We start from the raw sequence: 24,312 nt of genomic DNA, 5'->3' as shown, positions 1-24,312 counted from the left end.
GGTCAGGTAGGATGAAAAGAAAGAAAATGAAAGGACAGAGGAGAGACGACCTGTGGACCCTTTTTCATATACAGTATTCAAACTGATAGAAAGACTGGGTGTATCATTCCCAATTAGGATAGAGAACTTTGTGGATTAAAAATATGCAGAAAAAACAACCAATCTGAAAAGTTATGTAATTTGATTGATTCAATAACATGTATGTTAATTACCTTTTAGGACTAAACGTAATGTTACAATTTAACAGAGCTGAGCTTACCGAGTAAACATCTACTTCTTCTAAAGTATCATTTATGATTTCTTATGACTCAAGAACAGACACTAACTAATTCTGTGTATATTTAAAATTAATTCAGGGAGTTTTTAACTGGTTATGAAAGAGTTTAAATTTATTTCTGATTCATCTGACAACCAATAATGACACATCTGAAAACCAATAATGACCAATCAATATTGCTTACATGATATGAGCTTACATGATATGAGCCTAGATGACTAAACACAATTCAAAGTGTGCTCACTTCTCATTGGTATTTTTACAGCCAGGAGAAACATCCCTCAGCAAAACTATGACTAAAATACTAACTCAAATTATAATAAAAAAAACACTGACTAAAATCATGACTAAACTTAAAACTGACTTCCGCTGATTAAATGAAATGTGACTTTAACTAACCACAATTTTCAGTGAGTGACTAAAAAAAAAGGGTGGATTCACTCTATGCCTGTTTGTATTCTAACCCTAACTCAAACTCTGCATCATTTACTCCACTAACTTTTGTTAGTGTGGACAGGTGACACCTCTGTGTGTTGAGTGATTCTGAACATAAGGTTTGTTAGAGGTGTAACACATGGTTATATCTGGATGAATTGCAGTTTTACATATACATAGTGAAACATGATAGGCTGCAGTTAATCATGCTTGTAAAGCAAAACATTACAAAATGAAACAAGGGCAAAATACAGCCTCACCCGATTCCCACACAATCAGTCATGCTCAATTGCGCGTAACTGACATGCCTAAGTTACTGAGACTGGAATCATATTTGTTTTGGCTCATCTGCTGCTAAAAATCCCTGATGTCTCCCACTGACACTTTACCAAAATGCTGTCCAATAAAAGAGCTATGTGACTTTTGTTTACAAGTTGTTATTTGCCTATGATTAGGCAGTCTAACTTCATAAACTACTGTAGAGTTAGGACTAACAACATCACAGTGTGATTGCAATTAATGACTGTTGTGTGCCTGTCTGTCACACTGATGTGACAGACAGTTCTATATGTCAGTCCATCTCAGACGAACACTTGTGCCTCCTTCCCTGAGTGCTGGTGTTTGTCATTTTGTAACGTCTGTTTGTCTTAAGAGGCTGTTTTTGACAACGTGTCCACCTCAGCTGGCTGGCATCAGGCACTTAAGACTCTGAGACAATTCAAAAGCTGTCTAGGTTAAAATCAGTATAAAACAGAAAGACAGTGAAATACCTAGTGAAAAGCACCATGATATGTTTGATTAACTGTTTATTTTTTGTATCCTGTAGTATTATTCTTTATTTTGAAAAAACTTACAAATCTGAAAATGACAGAGGACACTAAATTCAGTATTTCATCGAATTCATTTATGATCGATACCAACAGTCATGAAAATTCATATACTACTGGGAGGACAAAAGGTCAGCTATACACTAGATCCACTGCAGTCATTATGGACTCTTTTCAAAAACACTTATGTTTGATGCTATATAGTATGAAGCTGAAACTGTGAGGCAAAAAAGAAGTTTTGGATTGAAAGATGGTAATTACTAATCTCCATGACTACAGGATAGATACATTTTTACAAATATCAATATATGTTTCTCAGGCATATTTATGATTTTTTTTCTTAATTATTATTTATTGATATTTTCAAAAGAATATTAACAATTAGGGCTGCAACTAATGATTATTTTCCATTGTCGCTTAATTTATTAACCATTTTTTCAATTAATCAATTAGTTGTTTGGTCCATAAAATATCAGACAATAGTGAAAAATGATGATCAGTGTTTCCCACACCCCAAGATTACGTCCTCAAATGTCTTGTTTTGTCCACCACGTAAAGATCAGTTTACTGTCGAAGATGAGTAAAGAAATCCGAAAATATTCACATTGAACAAGCTGGAATCAGATAATTTTCACTTCTTTTTTCTTAAAACATTACTCAAACTGATTAATCTCTTTTAAGAATAGCTACCAATTAATTTAATAGTAGGAATGCACAATATAGATTTTTTTTAACTGATACTAATAATGATTTGCTTCTCATGGATGAATACAATAACCAATAATTTCACATGTTTGTATTTTAAAAAGAAGTTCATATAATATTTGCATCCCTACTTAATAGTTGATTGATCAATAAATTCTTGCAGCTCTACAAAGAATGAACTAAAACTAAGAAATGAACTAAATTCTTTTTTCAGGATACATGCTACCTTATTAAGATGCAAAAATGACCTAACCTTCTGCATTATTGGTAAAGTATACTACAGAATATATATGAAATTCCCATAATATTGGTGCTCCCTGAACATGTCTGCAGAGCCCTGAAAGATACTAAATGAGCATGCCATTTCCCAGGTCTATTCAAACTCAAGATATTGTGTAGAAACACTCAAACCACGGAGCAATATCTGAATATGGCAGATGTTCGTCCTCCTTTCTTCTGTTCTTCCCCCTCCAACTCCTCTCATACACCAGTCTGCCATTGAACCTCATGTTCCAGCCTCTATGCTGTGAGACATCTGCACCTCACTTACTGTTTCTTTCTTTCTTTTCCGTCTCATCTTTCCTCTGTATACACACTCACACACACAGTCACACACATAGAACTCTTTTCTTGATGACAGATGGCAAGTCAACAATTGTACAGCATCAGTCTCTCAAAACACAGACACACACACCACATGCACACACAAACAAACACCACCTCCTTGTCCTCCTGTCCCTTTGTGCCCAATCCCCTGTCAGATGTCTTGATTTGTTTCTTACAGTTGAGTGTATGCATCAGTGTGTGTGGGTCCCTCTTTACCTTGGTATATTAAGCAGTAGTTTAATGAGAGTTTGGTGAGGTGCGGGCCTCAGCCAGTGGACCATATGGGGGACATTTAGCCCCTTCAGAACATTGAGCCAAGCTTTGCTGACATGATTACCACTGCCGTCCGCTTCTCTACACTAGTGTCAGATTGGGAACGGGAAATTTTGTCATGGACAGCTAATTAATGACTGGAGATTGGCAACCAGAGATGGAGGAGGCTGAGGGAGGATGAAAAAAAAATTCTCAGTTTGGTCTCTTCATCCTCTTTGTTTTTAATCAGGCTAACTAACTGAGACTCTGTGAAACATGCATATACACACTAAAGACATGAATGTAAGCACACATATACACACACATGCATGGTACACACATGCAACATGGTTATGTAGTGTCTACTGGTTGGTTTAAAACAGACATATATTTGTCTGTCCTCTTCCTAGCATATCCTAATATTACTCCCATTGCATATGCTTGAGTGCCTTGCATGTACTGTACACACTGCTGTCACTGTACATCTAAATGAATACAGGTATTCATTCATGGCTCACATTTTCAGTGTGTCTGTGTGGCACAGCAGGCTGAAGCTAGTGGCTTAGTTAATCCTGTCAGAGACAGATTACAGGTGGGAAGATAAAAATAGATTGACTGTCCCTTTAACCTGGCCACTGTGACATCAGCATGCAGCTCTACTATTATTTCAGGCATAACAGGAGTAAACTCAAACCAAACCCAGCAAACGTGGCACACTGTGCCAGTTTATTTACACATGTGACCACAATGACCAGATGTTCCAACAGGTTGTCACTGAAAACAAATGAGCTTTCACTTTATCTTTACATCACATCTGGAGCCAGAGCAGTACCATCTGTAGTACACTCATTAACAAAACTTACTACAACAGCTACACCTACCAGCTTTGCTGCTGTGAAAGTAATACCATGGATTCAACAAAACTACACAAGTATTTGTCTGTAATTAAACTTTTACCTAAAGGAGCCATATGTAACAAATGCATGTCCAAATAGCGAGCTGGAGCCATAAACTGTAGATATATATTTATATACTATATGTAGGCTGAATCCCTATTTATTAGACAATATATGGCTGAAGTGAGTTGTTTCCACTGCCCCTTCTTCCCCAGACTAGAGGAAGCTCAGGCAGAAGGCAGGAACACTGCAAGAGCACAAAACGAGGACAACATTGTAAAGTGACGATATCAAGCGATGATGAATCCTACGCTGTAAGTTGATCAGTTGTAAGGTAAAGCTCAACCTGTTCTCCTGATAACAAAAGCCTACTGCTCCGATAATACACACTCTGGAGTTTGACATGAGTTTAACATATTGCTCAATTTAACCATTACGAGTATTAATGATTTCTTGTTTCTGCTTATGTTTTCTGAAGAGTCATAAACAGACACTAATTCATTCAGTGAACATTCAGAGTGTGTAATTTAGACTGAAGATTCTGACTGAATGCCTGCTATTCATAATGCATTGAACATCAACTGTTTAAAAGTTACTACTCTTAGCAGTTTTTGAGAACAATACGTTGTACTTTTAGTTAAGTATTTTTAACACCAGTAGTTTTACTTGCAGTTGAGTAATATTTCAGTAATATAACAGCACTTCTACTTGAGTACAGATTTTCAGTACTCTTTCCACCACTGTAGTTGACAAATTAACATCTTAGCTAACACTCATTCAATTACACTTATTAATACTGAAGGGCTCGAAAATTACCAAAATTACTTATGACAATACTGTATAAATTATGTCTAAAGTCCCCAATATTTTAGAAATGGTATAACAAAACTTAACTGTTCATGTATAAATATATCATATATCAATATCAATATATTTCACATTGAAATGAATGCTGTTATTGTGTCAATGTGATGTATCAATTGAATTAAAAGAGAAATATTTTATAGTTGAGTAGTAGATTAAATAAGGCAGCTGGATTCCACTGTATTTTAAGTATAGATGTTTTTCGACTGCCACAAGACAAAAAATGTCAAAGTGTCACGTGTCAAAAAAAAAAATCACACACAAATTGACTAACAGTGTTAATGGATTCCCAAATCTCTCAAAGCTCACGCTCACCTTAGCTCAACAACTAAGCAGGGTATGGACAGGGTCAAACCTTAGGAAGTGGCTCTGCTTTACATTAGCAATCCCTGTGTCTTGTCTGACAACCATCAGACTGCAGAATCGAGTGTCTGCAGCAGCCTCAAAGAGCTATTGTCTCTACATAAGTTTCTGTAATAGAGGCCGCTCTCTGGAACTGATGCTCTATTACAAATAAACACAGAGCTGTTGCTACAGTAGTAGGAAAAAATGCATCAAGGATGTTACTGATGTTTCAGAACAGTGGGTGTCCAGTTGCCCTTGGCAACCAGATGTGGGCCACTGTCCACCATTATGGGTGTTGTGATTGCCCCTCTTCAAAACCGCTTTTCCTGTGTCAAAAATTAAGAAAAAGATGAAAAATACGGTATCTAATCCACTCTTGCATTTGCAAGTTAAATTAAGATTGTCATTAAAACACATACAATCAGCATCACAGAATAATTCTGTGCCAAAACTGAGCAACTTGTTTTCAGGGAAATCACATTTATTTGTCAAAAAAATCTTATGTTGGATCATTACCACTTCGATTAGAAATTATTACTGGAATAGTGATCATTTTGTAAACTTTGGTAAACAAGAGAATTGCAACTGATGCCCAGTTGTCTGTATTAGGTGTTTTTTTATTTGATAAGGCTGCAAAAGGACTCCTGCACACTGTCTAACTTACATTATATAATTTATTTGCAATGTTACGGTACTAGATCTTCATCAGGCAAACAGTGTGTGCAGGAGTCCTTTTGCAACTTTTTGGTGTACTCGCCTCTCTCCAATGCACCTGTCTTAGATGTGCAACGTGTTTCACTTGTTCTATTTGATAAGAGGCAAAATGTCAGTATATTTGATTATCTATAGTACCATATAGAGGAGAAACAGCAGTTTGGAACAGAAATCAACAAGCCCTCTAAATAGCATTTCCAAGAAATACACTGTGTTCTTTTATAGCTTTTGCGCAGTTGTGGTATAATTTCTCTATAAGAAAAGTTATGGATCAGTATTTTATAGAAGCGGCAATATGAGATCAAATGGTCACACTCTGGGGTCTTTCTACTGCCAGCCAACTCTTATACTAGTGGTTAGCCACTAGGCACTAATCTGTTGGCCTAAATCAGCCAAACCAACCCCCACTCTAACCTGCCTCCTCTAATCAGCCCAAAGCCTACTCCAATCAGCCCACAATACCTCAAGATGTTAGACTACACACTACCCCCTGGTCTAATCTGTGCATTAGCACATTTAAACATAGAATCTGGTCTCAGCTTAAACTCAAATTGCTTTGTCAAATAAGGACAGAGCTGCTGGAGCTAACGAGTTGTCATAGAACACATTAGAAACATATAACAGTTGCATGGTATATTGGTGGATAAAAACCAGCTGATGAGGAAATTAAGGTGGACAAGAACCCCAAGATTCATGGGACTTCATAGAGCCTCTACTCTTAAACAACCTCCATGTAAAACATCGGAGTGTCATGCTGTCATATTCAGAAATGGAAATGAGAATGTTCAAATATGTAACATATATGCAACAAGTAGGCTACACTGAGGAAAATAAAAAGTAAACATCCGTTTAGAAAATCATGAACTGTCAAATGACCTTTAAAACTAAGCTTATTAGACATAAGCTTAGTTTTAAAGGTCATATATCACCAAAAAAGTATGAAGCATGAATTTGTTACAATATGCAATATCATACTCTGTTATTTGATGAATTATTACCCACAGATGATACACAATACAGAGATCACAATTATATACAGTTGTGAAATATAACGCAGTGATGCTGATAGGTGTGCATCTTGCATCCCTGATGCATTAAAATCCAAAAGGATGGAGTAAAACATACAGTGATGCTTTCAGAGGACACACCTTATACTTCTCCTGATAATGCTACATTGTGAACAGCAAATCCTTTTGAAAGCATAGAAATAAATTTAATTTTTTTGTAGCTTCTAACTGAATCTTTGTGCTTTGAAGTTTAGTTTTTCTCCTGTTTAGCTGTTTGTACTTTTAGGTATCCGCTAGAGCTGTGCCATATCATAACGGCAACAGTAACACCGGTAAAAAATTTTACGTGATAAAAAAGTGTCATGTCGCAATATCAATGATATAGCGATGTGTTCCCTAGCACAGCCAAAATGCACAAAAGGTGTCTGGCGCTCACGTTTTGAATTACACTCATTGTTCTTAATGGCAGAACACTCACTAAAAGCATCTTGTTCCACGTCAAATTGCCTTGATGCTCGCACTCCAAACTGTTTCGATTTTGCAGCTTCAAATGAGGACCAGAGTTTTTTTCTGCAGTTGCAGTTTGTGTTGGGGCTAAATGGAATAAAAAAGGTATGGACATGATGAGTGAGTGGTGATGGAGCTACAGATCAGGTAAAAGAAAAAAAATGACCCGCAAGACAGAGGGAGGGAGAGAGAGGGAGAGAACATGGATAGATGTGCTGACATGCTAAAAACTTTTTTATGATCATGAATCACATTATCACTGTACACTTCTGTGGTGCGTGAATTTTTACTCCAAGTCCAATTTGTGTATTTTTAAATACTTAATTACTCTAAGCCAATTGATTATAAATGTGAGGGAGGAGAGAGAGATAGCAGAGAAGGGGGGGAGTGTGTGTGTCAACTGTCATCAAAACTTTTTTGATGATAAATTCTGACATTACTGTATAGTTTTGTAAAATATATGTCAGTAACAGAAAGACGCTCGTTTCCTCCATGAAACATCTGTCAGTTCACTGCACCATTGTAAATCATGATGAACTGTCCAGATGCCATCTCTCCCTCTTCATGTGTCAGTGTTCAGTTTGCGGTCTGTTGTGGTCAAAAACATCCTGATGTAAACAGAGTGAAACCTGATGTAAATAATCCTGCTTCCTTAATACAAAAATGAATATCATTGCAAATATCACACACCGTATAGACTGAGCTAAAAAAAAAGAAGTGAGGATTGTTTTCCTCAGAGGACAATATTTTATTAAAGAAATAAAATATAAACTAACAATAATAATACTAAAGCAATAAAAAAGATACATGTAAATAGCAAGCTTTTCCTAAAATACTGCTGCAGTGCACCATGGAAGCTTCAATTGAATTGAGGCTTTTAGTGCTTTTTGGCTTTAACGTGTTTATTTGTACAGTTCCAGCACTGACATTCTAACTTACCTTATGTCATAGTATCTCCATTTTATGTTTACACAAGAAATTAGGCAATGCAACAGTTTCATCTCTGATATTCTACCTCATTTGATGGTAATCCAAAAGTCACACTCTGAGTGACTATTTACATTTTGACTGAAGGCTTGTTTGTTTGTTGCTGCTGTAAAATTTGAGGTCAGTTTTATTAGGTGTCAATATTGTGCAGGCTCCTGAAGAGTTACAAGGTTAAGTTACTGTCATTGACAGTAGCCCACTGGAAAAGAAGGATGGAAAATGACCTAATTTTAAGGCTATATCACCCAACCCTAGTATACTTTATTTTACCGTTTCATATTCGCTTTCTGCTGTATAGATTTTGGGTTAAGTTACTAAGTTAGGAAATTTTACTGTGAAGAATTTATAGAAAATTAATCATCCATCGGTTTACAGCCACTCAGCTGCTCAACTCAAAACAAGCACATCATGTGTGGGTCAGAGTTTGGCCCAAGACCCCCTAGGCCCTAGGGAAAACACTGCTTACTAAGGTAAAGGTATGCAAATATTTTAGCAAAATTTACGTGAAGTGTCAAAAGTAAATGTAGCATAACTCATTGTGCAGTAAAATGGTCTCTGTCAGTGTTTTACTATTATATTATGGATTAATATTACTGTGTCATTAATGTGTATGTTGAAGTTTACTGCTGTTGATGTTTAAGATGTTAACATACACATATAACCATATAACATCAAATACAATTTTGACAATACAATTTGTAAAAAAACAAAAAAAACAAAAAACCCCACATATTATATTGGTGACCCACTCCAATGACTACCTGTGGGTCCCAGGGACTTACTACATTGAAAACCTAACAACATCACTGATAGTGTTTGAATATGTTTCAATTAATGAAAATATTTGCTATTGAAATGTTACAATTTCAAGTATGAAAAAAACAGTGTACAGTGGATTAATAATTATCATAATTAAACAATAATATTAACAATAATAACAGTTTAATAATGTATATATGTGTGGATGGACATGTAGGCATCCAATCAGCTCGTGATCAAATGATTCAAGCAAGCATTTTGATGATCCTGAGCTACAAACTAATCCTATTACTCAACCTATCCTCCTTTCACCTCTTCTCTCTTCCTCTGCCCAAGTTCTCCCCCTGCAGTGATCACCACTCTATTCATTGATCCGTTCATTCATTTATCCAAGACTGCCTCACTCTACATTAGTTCATTCACTCACCCATTAATCCATCTCTCTGTTTGTATGGCCTTTACAAGGATGCTTCCTCTCTTACCACTCATCTTATTGACTGACTGCAGAGTTGTACAGCTTCAAACCATTAAGCTCAGGAATTGCACATTGTATTATCTTGCATATTGAATTGCTTGTTTCTGAACATGTAAATACATATAAATATAATAAAAGTAATGTCAACATTGTTACAAAGTAGTGTGGTGGCAAAAATGGACAGTAACATTCCTTCATGCCCTTTCTCTGACTGGCTGTCAAAAGTCATCTAAAAAAACAGGAATAGAGACAGTTTTTATTCATCACATCCTCCAGGGCATGGACAGTAACCATACAGAAAATCAGAAGGGAACATTCCTCTCTGTCTGAGCTTAAAGCAGTGATTGTGTCAGACAGGTGTATTTTACACAACATTCTTGCCTGGTGCAGCTTCATTTTGAAGTTGAATTTAATTTAAAAGTTTATTATATCTAGTTTCTCCTCAATCGCTTTGCAAAACAAAAAATATCATATTCCGATTGAAAACAGAGGTGACACACTCTGCTGCCTGTCTGTGCATGTTACCCATCTGTCTTTCAGTCGGTGGCTGTACCCGCTAGTTGCAGGTCTCTTCTGTATTGGCAAGTTGTCTGCCACTGTTCTATGCTGGCTGTATCTGTCACAAACTATCTGTCTCTCTGCCTGTCGTTCCTGTGCTGTTTGTCTGTAGGCTCTGCAGACTAGTCTGTCTGTTTGCGCTGTGCTGTCGGTCTGTCTGACTGTCTGGCTGACTGCCATTCTCTGCAGTGTAGAGTGAGTCATTCTAAGGACAATGGAGACAGTTTGTAAAGCCACACTGGAGCGTACACTTCCTCCGGATGTGCAAGAGGATGCCATTCATAACAAAGCCTGCACTGTCTGCCTGTCTGCTACTGCCCTGTATGTACATGTGAGCTTGAGAAACAGAGCATAGAAAGAGAAGCAGAGGATGATTGAATGGATACATGTATAGATAGAAAGAGAAGGTGAAGTGCAATAAAATGGGTGAGTTGTGTTGACAGGCTCTACAGCAGAGGCAGGACAGACGAGGAGGAGGAGGAGGAGAGGAGGAGAGTAGAAGGGCGACACAGCAGACAGTGGCGGCGGCGGCAGCAGCAACAGCGGCGGCTGGTGATTGATATCAGAGATCTGGCACTGCCACCTGATCCAGCCAGCCAGCCAGCCTCCAGCAACATTGAACTCACTGAACCCACTGAGCCAAGATGGCTGCCTCACTGCACTGCACCCAGTGAACCCCACAGAAGTCGAATGTATACAGCACATAGAGTCCCCATTGGGATTAAGTCGTAGAGTGGAGACAGAGAAGAGTGTAAGCGTACAGGTGTGTTGCTTCACATTTCACCCTGATGTCTATCATATGATTATACCGGGATGCAGGCATTGTGAGATGTAATGAATGTATAATATAGTGATACACACTTGCTGACTGTGTCTGTAATGAAAGGAGTCACACTGTTTCAGAATATGTGTTTCAGAATCAGAATTCTGCATATTATGGATGCGATTTGCAAACAATGTAAAGATGTAAGAGGCAAGACTAGAAAAGATCCCATGACACACAGCCATAGCAAGACATGCAGAACAAACACTTCAATCAATGCATGGGATGCACCAATATACTTTAACATTGCATCATGTCTGATACAAAATCGTGTTAAAATCAGTGCCGAAAGCCACCATGAGCCCCCAGAAGTTTCACCCCAAATAACATCAAAAAAATCGATAACAATAACTTCCACTGCACCCACCAAAATTATTGAAATGCCTGAAGGAGTAAAAAGAGAAATACTCTCAACTACTGAGATGCTGATTCAAATATTATATATAAAATATATAATAATATAAAGATGTATAAAGACGATGACCATGTTTGACGCAATACAGTAGATCATTTGTAGGTGAATTTCTAGTATGTGCATGGTATTTGGATACAGTCCTGTACCAAAAGGGCTTAAGAACTCAAATATATTTTAAACATTTATTTGAAGCATTCTTGTAAATTGCACTTTACATATAGTGACACTGAACTGCCCAGTAATGTCATTAGTGTCTATAAAGGGCTCACCATAATGCAATATGTACACTGAAACTCAAAATGGCTAAAGTAAAATTAAAATTATGATCATGCTAAACTTATAGAGTCTGACCAATATATTGGTTGTTCTTGGCCTGATATTGGCCTATCACAGCTATATTGTTCAGTATCGACATATATGTTCTCTGATATGCGCCTATGTGAATTTTGATTTTTTTTAACAGAGCATAATGCAGATTGTGTCTTAATAGGTAGTATTTTACATAAATTTGATCCTTTTCTTACATCAAACATATATTTTGCTCTATTTGCGTTTTTTTTTTTTTTTTTTTCATTTAGAATTATATTTCTAATTATTAAAATTACAGGTGAGAGTTTACTGTATCAGTGCCTTGATATCATTTTGGACAATTAAGTTTATTATTATACTGTAAAATAATTTTTGTCACAAGTGTTAACCACTTTTGAGGGATCATTGCAAAATGTGTGTTTATGTATATATTCTATATTCTGTATGTTATATTCCATATAAAGAATATCAATATCCATTTTTTTTAGCTCCCTAATATCAGTATTAGCGCCAAATATTTAGTATTGTTGGGCCCTTAGGATTTTATTGTCATTTCTCTGCATTTCAAAAAACACTTGCACTTATTATGTCAGTAAGTACAGCTGCAGAATATGGACAATCCATTATCAAACTACTGTGACTTCCCCACATAGGCTTGGTAATATTTGTCTTTAATTTTTGTCTAAATAGCTTACATTCTTTAAGTTGCATGACGAAACTGAATAATCTGAAACACAACTGTAAAAGGAAAAGTATGTACAACATCCTCTTGACTTTGTCTCTATTCATCCTACAGTGAGTGTGTGATGGCTTAAACCCAGATGAGACAAAGATTCATTGATCTAAGACTATTTCAAAAAGAAGTCAGTAACAAGACTCGCTCCTCCTTGACATAGCCATATCTCATCTGATTAGTAGCTCTGCAAAGAAACACTTCTGGGGGACAGGAAATGTCAGAGAAAAGATGATGGTGTTCTCCCTATCTCTCTCCTTCAGTGTTTCTCCTCCCTCCTGGCCATCTGTTGTGCTGACTGCTGTGTGGGCTGATGCTGGTGGAGGTAACAGTATCCTCAACTACAGTGGCTGACTGTGACCTCTGTGGCCTCACATGGGCTGACAGAAGGTAAACTCCTGGCCTGGGTAGAAGTGAAGCGGAGTTCACTTTAGATTCAGATGTTTAAAGGTACAATTAAACAGCCTTGTAACTTCTGTCAATCGAAATACACCATTCAACGCAACACAATGCCCTCCAAGGCCACACCTGAAGCTCACTTCTATCCATCAGATTTTCTCTCAAAGCACCTTTTTAATCATTCAGTCTTTATCTTTATGAACCAAACATGTTTTAAAATGGTTATTTTGGTTTACTTGCAAGTCTTCTTCCTTTATATCAGACTCTGTGACAGATTCTATTTATCCACTGTTCATTATTTCAAAAGATAAATAAGTGATGCAGGCGAATGCACTCCCTACTCTGATTTAATGAAAGGAGGAAGGAAATCATCACCATGGTAGTGTGCGAGTGAGTACTGAAAAGCTTGGTCATCTGAGGACATACTGTACTGCACTTTGCAGTGCTGATGTTACTGAGGTTTGCTTTTATACTATGGTTACAAACATGCTTTTCACTGCTTTATTTTACTACTCATTTATGCTTCTTTTTATTTGTATCACCTGCTCTGGTTGTGTTTTTTTATTTTTTATCAATCATGTATTTTATTTGTATTTTATGTTGGACTGACTGATTGACTGAAAGAAAGGGAGGAATAAAAGAAGAGAAATACCATAAAGCTTTTACACTGCTGCAGGACATTTTACGTTAGTATCCCAAGAAAGCCTTTCTTTCTTTCTTCTTTCATTCCGTGTTGTGTAAATGTTTGCTATTGACAGCCTAAGATACTGCCATACCACACATCACTGCCAGTGATCAGCATCCACTGATACGTGTAAGTTGATCAGTGTGTCTACAGTGTGCTACTGTGTGGCATTGTGCTGTACACATCTGTCATGTTTGACCAATTATTCTAATGGTTAGTGGCTTGTCAAGCAAAAGCTACACACTTACAGATACACTCACACACAGACTTCCTTCATAAAACATGCAGAGAGGTGAGCATCCCCATGAGACTGCATGAGCAAGAAGTCATCGCCAATAGGCTACTTTGTGCATGAATGGGAAACACTTTCTTTCAATCAATCACTCATTTCAATGTACTACCAGAGCCATTATTCAGACCATAAAAGACAAAATTTAAAAAGTTAGAAAGTATAAAAAAGACATCTTCATCTTCACTCTCAATTACCCATTGTGGTGAAATTATGGTAAAATAAATGACCACACCAATTCACCACAACTGTTACCCAGTCTACACACATTGTTCATTTACACATAGATTTCCTGGGGTGAACAACCTATATCAAGTGCTATAAAATCTCTATGCAAACAATAGCATCATTAAAACATCATGGTGAGCAAAGGTAAATCTCTGGATACAGCTCTTTTATACCTAAACTATGTGTGAGCTGTATATTGTATGGTAAATCATGAACCATCACATAATTAAAGTACATGTGAAATTTATGTACAAGTGTGTTGCCCTGAGAATAAAAATTACAATGATGCCGATATAAATCTCTGTCATGCACTAAGCTGTCTATAAAATGATGACCTGACTGCATACTTTAACCAAATCCTCTGCCTAATTAGAAATGGGAAAGTACAACTTTTCTATAATCTGAAAATCATCATTAAATTACTTTTTCTTGGCAACAAAATTGCACCATATTGGAAGCATATACTTAACAGCTCTCATAGACCACAACTGCATGGTATAACCAATACACCAAATATAAAGTAATTATGAGATTATCAAAAACACATCCTGTTTTAATAAGCATTTACCTGCATACACAAACGAGAATGGAGATACTGATTCATCACATTACTAACACAAAGAGTCAGATACATTACTGTTCATCTGACCTTAATGGTTCAATAAGAAAATAATACACAAGAACTAAGCAGTTATACCTCTCCATTTTACAGGCCTAAAATGCATATAAGAAGCACATGAACATCTCTCTTTAAGTCTTTCTCTGTTCTCTTGCCATTACCAGTCATTCTTTCTAATCTTCAACTTGTTCAGTTGCTGTGTCAATTCAAAACAAAACAATATGCATTACTTGGCAGAAGACTTCGAAAACACAGGCCCTTCCAGACAGTCAAAACACAACTGAATGTAATCTTATTAGTACAAAAAGCTTGTGTGTGTGTGTGTGTGTGTGTGTGTGTGTGTGTGTGTGTGTGTGTGGAGGTTTCACTACCTTTCTCGGTCTCTCTCGCTGTTTCGTTTCAGTAAAAAGCTGTCTAATGACTAAGACTGCAGTCTTTGCTGTATCACGACCTGGACAGTGAGTCAGCACCCTGACCCTGCTCCTCTCCACACACACACAAATGCAGACAATGATTTAGCATATGATGCAGACAAACATTCATATTCCTGACACAAACAACCCCCCCCTCCCTACAACCTCTATCTCTGTCTCCCTCACACACTGACGAACACTGGTAGTGCTGCGTCGTGACTGGGGGCGATGTGTTCCTCTTAATATGCACAGACGACTGTCTGAGGATCACACTGGCATGCTGGCACTCACAGACAAAGATTTTCCCCTCTACTTCGGCAATACAGTGTGTGCTATATTTGTGTATATGTGTGAGAGCACTCTGTTGTCCAACATGTTCTCCTGCTGTGCCATAGTGTTAGCCTACATTACCCAGAAGCCTGCTGTCTGTTATGCATCCATGTCACTTCCTGTTCAACAGTTTGTGTTACACATTCCTAGACACCATCACATAGTCAGGGGGATGATGCTCATTGGCCTAAAAGTCTGGAAATCCCCCATGTTCCGTCCCAGAGGCTCTCTAGCTAAAATGTACACACACATACACTTGTGCCTGGAGGAATCAGCATCAGCAGACACAAGACCCCATGAAATCTGGTTTTGGGGGCAATGTTCTGTATGTTAGAGAAAATACAAAGTCCTTAAGTGCCTTAGAGTCAACACAGAGTTACTGTATCACTTTTTGACTGCTTCTGGTTCACTTTGGACCTTTTACAAATGACTTTTCACCTGTTGCAGAAACCACTGAACTGTGAATGCCTGAGAAAAGGGAAGTGCTGTCTTTGCTACGTGCTCTTCAACTGTAAAACTGTTTTTTCCCTATTTGTCATTCAGTTAAGCAGGATGTTTTGTCAGTACCCCCCTCAACTCCACCCCAACCAACCCCTTAACCCCATGTCATATGACTCTGAGTAACACCATTCAGGATTTTCTACACAACTATGTGAAATAATACCTCAGAGACACAGAACTAACTTGATTTCACAGACTAGTAGCCATATTGGCCTGACAGAACACTATGCACCAGCAGTGTGTATCCACAGGCCTGGTAGATGTTATTAACTGCACACACACACTTATGCATACAAATACATGCACATACCCATGCAGACACTCTTTTTCAGACTGAAGCACATAGAGGCTTAGCAAACAAACAGCCAGACGAGCTTATAATAAAGAGACACATCCCTGTGGGGGGAAAACGCACACACGATAATCAGACATCCATGTGATCACACACACACTCAATCGCAAACACTCACATCCTCCCACCGGCACATGTGGACAGGCACCGCCAGGCCCTCAGTCTAGACAAGAGGCAGAAGAAGAAGAGGAGAGAAAGCAGAGGTAGAGAGGAGGGGAGTAGAAGAAGAAGAAGAGGTACTGGATGTACTTACCCCGTTTCTGGAGCCATCCCTCTCTAACGATGGTGACATCGCTCATGGTTCCTTCACGCCGAGTCTGATGCCGCTACACGCCTGCTCCACAGAGAGAGAGAGAGGGAGGAGGGGAGGAGAGGAGGAGAGGAGAGAAAGAGAGGGAGAGGAGAAGAGGAGAGGAGAGGAGGAGGGGGGGGCCGGCTCTCCCAGCCTCCGCGTCACTCTCCCTCCCTTCCTTTCCCGTTCACCCTCTCGTTCGCGCAGTCTCCCTCTCAGACACACACAAACACGCGGTGTGTGTGTGTACGCGTGTGTCGTTTTGCTTCCTGTTGTGGCTTATCTCTCTGCCTCCCTCCCTTCTTCGTCTTCTTCTCCCCCTCCTCCTCCACCACCTCCTCCTCCTCCTCTCTCGTTCCCTCTCCAGACCTTCCTCCTCACCAGCAGTGACTCAGCCTGGAAGGAAGTGAAAGGAGAAAAAAAATAAAGAAAAAAGAAGGCATGGATTTATTTTTCTCCTCCTCTGCTGCTTTCCTCTCTCCCCTCTTCCCTTCCAAAAGCCCTTTCATACAATCTGACAAGACAAACAACTAGTTATTGTGAGGACAAACGCAGCCTCCACTCTCCCCCCACCCAGTTCCTCTTTCTATTGCTAACACCCTCTCTGATAAACAGGATGAAATATTGCAGAGCTCTAGATGAAGAAAAAAAACTGACCTTGATTGCCAAAGAAGCATCCCTGAGCTCTACCTCTCATTCATTCATAGATCTTTTTTGTTCTGCTGAGCAGGAGGTGCGGCATGCAAAAAACGAGTCTACCTTTCTGCACTCGCTGTCTTTCTGCATGTCAAATTATTTTGTCAATGTGTGTGTGTGTGTGCGTAGGCTGATTTGTCTGTCTACATGTGGGAGGTGGGAGAGCATCTCAGGACTGTGGAGTAGGGCTCGGCTATAAATAGCAACAACGGCAGTTAGGGATGCTCTCACACTCTCTTTCTCTCTGCCCAAATCTCTGCACCTCTCTGTCGTCTCACTCCCGCTCCCCCTCCCCTCTCTCTCTGCATAGCTGCCGCGTTCACCTCAGATGCACCCTACTACACTGTATTATACAACGCGCAACAACACTACGCTGCTCAGCTTGAATGGAGATCAGCACTACGGCGGCTAGTGCTAGCAGTGGTAGCCATCTAGCTGGAAATCAGTATTCACATCACCTAGTGTCTGCACTGCTGCCGACACTTGGAGGGACTGCAGCGTCATAGCCAAGGTTGGAACAGACCCACAGATGCACTCATACACACACCCTTGCAGGTGACACAGGTTTTTTTTAGTGTTGAGGCAGCAGAACAGCAACCAATCTGAGACCAGAGAAACAAATGCAGACTAACACATTGATCTCAAGGGCTGCTATGGTGCTTTCAATTACCCTTGTTTACCTTCATCAAATGTCAAATTTTGTCCCTTTCACATTCTCAGCTATCAAAATGGTGGGCTTCATTACTCAGGATCAGAAGTAGATGGTTGGATTTGTCCCTCCAAGCCCTCCATGAATTTAGTAATTCATGAAAATGTCATATCGCGATTTTAGTGACAAATATTATCATGGTTATCATTATTGTCGCAGTATTGTTCAAATTTTCTAAAAGTATTCAAAAAGTACTGATACAGACACTGAAATCAATGCTTTATATTGAAACAATCTAAATAATTAGAAATGGTATCATGCCCTTTGCAATATCGATTTCACTGACACAAAAGAAACCCATGTTGTTGCTGTGTATGTATCTGGGAGACACGTCCTAAATTTGGTTGATGTGGGACAGTATTTACCTCGAGCTTTTCAAAATACAGTAATAAAATATAATTATCACAATGATTAAAATTTGAAACATTAATACTAATTGCCAGGGATTTTATTGCAGCTTAATGGGGATTCAATTATCATTTCATCTCCAGTTTTTAGTAAACTCAAATTAAAGAGATATTGATAAAGTTTTATCTCTCTGATAAGGATTAAACAAAGCCTGAACTGCTAACAAATTCTCTACTTGACTACTGAATGAAACACAGACCACCAATGTGTTATTACATTGCTGTGATCTTTTTAACCATACAAGCATCTTCGGATGCAACAGTTTTGAAAATTAATTGATTAATTTAGTTGAATATTAATTGATTACTTTGTATCATCAATCAAAAAAATAATACATAAATTTGGGCTTTGGAATATAGTTGAACAAAACTTATTGTATAAAGCATCCTCTGGGCAATTTGATGGACTGACATTTTTAGACAAAACAATTAATCACAAAAATGAATCAAGAGATATGTCTATAATGAGAATTAGGGCTGAACCAAATTGTTTGAAGCTTCATTCAAACGTTGACATTAAAATCCTAAATCAGCATTTGAATGCTACACTGATTAACCTATTAAATTTACTCAAATTCAGGATTTTGTTTTTAGGGTAATGACATCATTAATTATTATGAAAAACATTGGAAGCTCCATTCAAAAACCTAAGAAATGCTTTGAATGTTGAAAATCCATTACATGTAAAAACTTCATCATATGCATATGCATAATTTATTATTTTACCACATCAATCCTCAATTTGTTTTGGTGCCAACTAAACTTCTAAAATGTCTCAAAAACTACCAAAAGCCTCCATATCTGATCAGACTTACTTAATCAGAGTTCCTGATTTATATCAAGTTTAGTATCCAGTTTTAGACTATTATACTATTATAGGAATTTCTTATACAGCTGATTAAACCATAGTTAATATTTGAGAACTTTGGCTTTTTTGTAAGATGAAAAAGGGTGTTATATAAATCATGTTTAAATTTGTCAAACTAAGATATACGTTAAGAAAAGTATTGTTTCTTCACGGATAGCAAAACATGGTTATCATATTGGCACTGATTTAGAAAGTTTAATGATACCCAGCCCTAGTAATCAGGTCCAAGGGGATCGAATTCTTTTTATAGGCACAGTACAATTCTGGATTAAGCTTTAAGACTACAGTGTAATTCAGTGAAGCTTGAGTTAGCTTTAACCTTAATCTGGGCAAGCATGAGGAGAGGAGAGGAGAGGAGAGGAGAGGAGAGGAGAGGAGAGGAGAGGAGAGGAGAGGAGAGGAGAGGAATGTCCAGACAGTGGCAACCCCTTGTCACCAGGGCAGCTGTTGCTATGGAGATATCCACTGCCATGATGAACAAACCATGCCAGGGGAAGCACCTGCCAGACAACATTTATTTTGTGATATTTCATTCCAGAGGCAACAACAAGGGAATGAAATGACAAGGAAAGGGAGATAGTGAGAAAAGAAACAGAGAATCACAGGAAATACAGAAGAAGTGAGAGAGAGAGAGAGAGAGAGAGAGAGAGAGAGAGAGAGAGAGAGAGAGAGAGAGAGAGAGAGATGGAAACAGAGGGCAGGGACCAGACAGCTACCCCACCATTAATCAGTCTAGATGTGACAAGCAACACTGTAAGGAAATAAAAGATAACAACTGGAAAAAAAAAATTAACACAATCAAAACACAGCTCTAAAACACATTAAGTATGACTAATACTTTGTTGTTTACATTTACAAGCTATTGTTATTCTGCTCAACTCATCTTTGGTTTCTGCTAATATTACAATGGTAATGAAGAGCAAAACATTGAGTAATAATTTGCACTGGCATTTGACAACACCAAATAATCCCACCAACAAGTTTGGCTGAAATTGTAAGCACTTTTCCTTGTCTTAAAATGACCACACCAGAGGCTTGCATGTTTTAGATCCTAACAACTTCCAACCATTCTCTAAGGCATGATTGCTAAATGTTTTAATTGATATCCTCAGTGCCTATAAACTCCTGAAAAGTCTAACAGTTAACACACCAATAACTGTTTTCAAAACAAATCACTTCCTGGAACTGCATCGGTGCATATTAATATGACTCTGAAATACAGTAAATAAGGAATGTGAATCTCTCAGCACCTCACGATTTAAAATAAAAAAAATCTGATTCAGAGGGCTATAATGAGATTATTAAACAATTACTGAGGCATCAGAATTTCTGATGTTTATACATGATTTATTTTTTCTCACTGCGACTACTTGTTACTTTTGAAACCTAGTGTATATAAGGATCCATAATTAGTTAGACACAACCTGCATACAGTGTAGCTTTTGTCCAGGTCCCTTTTCCCTTCATCTTTACAGATGCCAAACTGCTTCCATATTATGCTGGTGCCAGTCGGATTGGATCAGATTTATCTGCAGTTGCTCATGCATTCATTCATAATCTTTCAAGAGAGAATCACGATGCATCTAAAAATCTTTTTTCCCTAGCCCTACAGCAAATAAGCAGAAAAAGTATTCACTATGCTGGATTACATGTCTCTGTATTTAAGTAGTTGACATACAGTGGTAATATCATGGCTGAAGCCTACAGTGATGGAGAATCAATCTATCTCTCTATGGTATACTTTGGAGAGTGGCAGAGTGCACACTAAGTATAATGGACAAAGGCATGCAGAAACTGAGAAGGGAGCAGTGTAATGTTTGCAGATGCATTTGTGTTCCTGTAAGGACAGGACACCACCTCATCTCACCTCACTTCACTTCACCCATCCTCACCCTAAACTGTGGCTTCGTACAAACCCTGGCTGAGCTCAGCAGCAGTGAGCCCACAATCTTCTTCCTAAAATGCAAGCCAGCCTTTGGCAGGACCTCAAGTGTTACACTCTGCTAGCAGAGGGCATGTTTCAGCCATGTTTTTCAATCATTCATAAAATGTACATCGGATGGAAGAATAATGCTTCTATTTTTATCAGTATAGCTAAGCTGACTGCACAGTCCACATGCATTTCTCAAGCACTCTGCATGCTTAGGATTCACGTGTATTTTCCTCTAATTCATGTATGTAAATACAGTGATTGTGAATTGGGCTGTAAGCATGGCCAAATCACAAGGAACTACACAGTGCAGGTTCTGGACCTGCGCTACTGATGGAGAACAGAAGCTGCTGCTGATGCTGCTTTCATTATGGAACCAGTGTAGGCAGGGTGTGAAAGTAGTGATTAGTTGATTAATCATTTAGTCAACTATTTTGATAATTTTTGATAATCTTCTCAAGCAAATATACCTAACATGCTGCCGGCTTCTACAATTTCATATTTTCTGCTTTTCCATTTTATATCATTGTCTTTGCATTTTGATCTGTTGGTCAGACAAATTTTTACCAATTTTTCCTAATCATATGATTGAGAAACCTGCAGATTAATCTAGTCACAGGAGAGATTTAGAAAATTAGGTCAAAAGTATAATGGAGCATGTGGACTGAAGGAAACAAACTTTAATCAGTGAGTAAAATTTTCATGCCAGATGCATCTCCACCAGAGTTTGACTTCAGTATCATTTTCCAAGTCTCTCCTATGACAAAATTATTCTACCCTTGAGGGCACTGGACAGGCCTGCAATTCCTTGTGAGTCCAATGGAGCATATTTAACCTCTTCATTCAGTTACATCTGCAGATTAATAGGTAATGAAAATAATTAGTTGCAACATATGTGCTGTAAGAGAGTGTTGACTTTGGAGGCCCCTGTAGACAAAAGCATTAGTGTTTCCTCCGCCATAACTGCAAAATATAATGTCAAAAATTATCCAAATAAAAATCTCTTCCCGCCTCGTTTAAACCAGTCAACATATTACTTAGTAATTTTGGCTGGGAAAATGTAAACACACAGGCTTGTTTCATCTGATTTGACAGTGAATCCCACCTAGTGGCAGGCATTAAGAATAACTATAAAGAAAACATTGATGGCCTTGTTTGCTGAAGTAGGTCATATAGAGGCGTGAATACTAAATTGATATGTTTTCATAACCTATCAAAACTGTCTCGTAGTAGCTGTAGCTAAATGTTAAGGGATTATTGGATCAAAGAACACTACTTTTCAGTACTCAGTGGACTCTTTTCAGTCAGACTCACCACCCAGAAAGTAGGCTACTGAGGTGTGACAACCAGTCCTACTCAGGTCCAGGCTTTCCCTAGTCCGGCATTTATGCTACAGCATCATCACATAAACGTTTATCTCATCATCATCATCATCGTCATCAAAGATATCATTCTCTGCCATGAGTGTGACATCATCTTAATCATAACTACATGTGGCCATTTGTACAGTCACAAATAAAGCCAGCTAGTTTGTTGTCTCTCTCTACAACAGCTATGAAAATTAACATGACAGGCTATACGGTTGTCTCAAACATGAATGATTTCATGAACGTGGGTCTGCTGTTGTAAATGAATATTAAAGTGTGTATTTGTCCAAGTGATATGATGCTGCTGATGACACGCAGTTCCCTGCACTGCATCAACTACGTCATGATGAAACTGACTGCCTGTCAAACTGACGCATGTTGCATGCAGCATGGCAGACAACTGTACAGATGTTACAGGCAACAAGGCAACAACAATAATTTTTTTTTTTTTAAAGATTAGGCTACTTTTTCCAGTCAAAGCTTTTGACTTTTAACCCTTTGATGAGACTGTGCTACTCAAATAACACAAACCATAAGCTCTAACCTCAGCATCATTCCCAAGTGACCTGTCAAATACGGGGCCGCCCCCACCTTGCTAGCGTTATCACAACATAAACACACAGCATCTAGCTAACTTAGCTAGCTTTATGTCGTATTCACTGTCACAGCAGTGTTGCTAGCTAACAGTATTACCTGTAGCGGCAGGTGCTGTGGTATTCCCGTGCACCTGCTGTTCATAAACCGCTCGGGTTATTTCTTTTCCTCTCCTCTGAGTGAGTAACGTTTAAACTACGCTGGACTGCAAGCTAGGCTACACCGCCAGTCAACGGCCGTTGTCAACGTTACGCGCTGGGGAAAAAGACGACCGTTGAAAGCTACATCAGACGGATTTCCGAGAAGCTACGGGAGCTACCGTTACCGCAGCCAACGGTTGTTTTGACTTTCAGGAAAACTCGTGACGTCACCCGGAGAAACGGCAACCCCCTTTCTGCCGTGCACAGGCGCTCTCTCTCTCTCTCTCTCTCTCTCTCTCTCTCTCTCTCTCTCTCACACACACACACACACACACACACACAACACACACACACAGACACACACAACCTACCGTCTCGCCTCGTTCTCGCGCCGTTTTCGTTATTAACGGTTTCAGCTCGGTGTGTGCCTGTCCTCCACTCTGGAGCTCTCTCATCATCCCATTTCAACATCCCGTGTGTCTCTGCCGGCTAATCAGCCAACCATCGCGAGAATTAGCCGTTGTTACGGCCGTGAGAGCCAGACGGGAAGAGGCCAGTGCTGGGTCCCTGCTCCTAGTTACTGTGAAATAATGTGTCATAAAATTAAAGTGCGTGGACAGCAGTGACTTGTGAAGTAGTAAGTCTACGACAATGTAAAACGCTAACCACCTCACAAATAAAGGCTTATACAAGTTGACAAGTCTTCTTTAAGCAATATTTGCTTCCTAGTTTCAAAGCGTTAGTGGAAATCTCTCTAATCATAAGAAAAACACGAGTGTTAAAAATAACTCTGACTAACATGCAATAGACCTTTTGTACAGGTTAAAGACAGGTGTTACCAATGATACTAATTTAGTTTATTCAGGTCAAACTGAGTCAGGGTGCTGCTATTGTGCATGCTGGCTTCCTGTAAAGGTTGTGCTACACTAAATGGAACGGGACCTCACCTGTGCTTACCCTACAGTAGGGCTGTCATGTTACCAGAATTTGAAATTTCAA

General features: G+C 38.6%; 1 protein-coding gene across 2 annotated transcripts in view; it reads right to left on the bottom strand.

Moving 5' to 3' along the window:
• The window catches only part of akt3a (AKT serine/threonine kinase 3a), a 72,391-nt gene extending 48,581 nt beyond the window's left edge, over positions 1-23,810 (bottom strand). Inside the window, exons 1-2 of one of the 2 annotated variants that reach the window (XM_084735932.1) lie at positions 23,685-23,810; positions 16,564-16,998 (exon numbers count right to left, since the gene is read on the bottom strand). In XM_084735932.1, coding sequence (XP_084592058.1) covers positions 16,564-16,609 — 46 coding nt within the window. In that variant the 5' untranslated portion in view covers positions 16,610-16,998; positions 23,685-23,810. Of the gene's footprint in view, positions 1-16,563; positions 16,999-23,272; positions 23,513-23,684 lie in introns of those variants that run through there. The other variant, XM_084735931.1, reaches the window with a different exon arrangement.
• Between the last annotated feature and the right edge of the window lie 502 nt (positions 23,811-24,312).

Source organism: Lutjanus erythropterus, chromosome 14, assembly GCF_056507025.1.
Source record: "Lutjanus erythropterus isolate fLutEry1 chromosome 14, fLutEry1.hap2, whole genome shotgun sequence".
In the NCBI taxonomy this organism is placed as follows: domain Eukaryota; kingdom Metazoa; phylum Chordata; class Actinopteri; order Lutjaniformes; family Lutjanidae; genus Lutjanus; species Lutjanus erythropterus.
The sequence above is the reverse complement of the archived record's forward strand: the minus strand, read 5'-3'. Positions and strand labels throughout refer to the sequence as shown.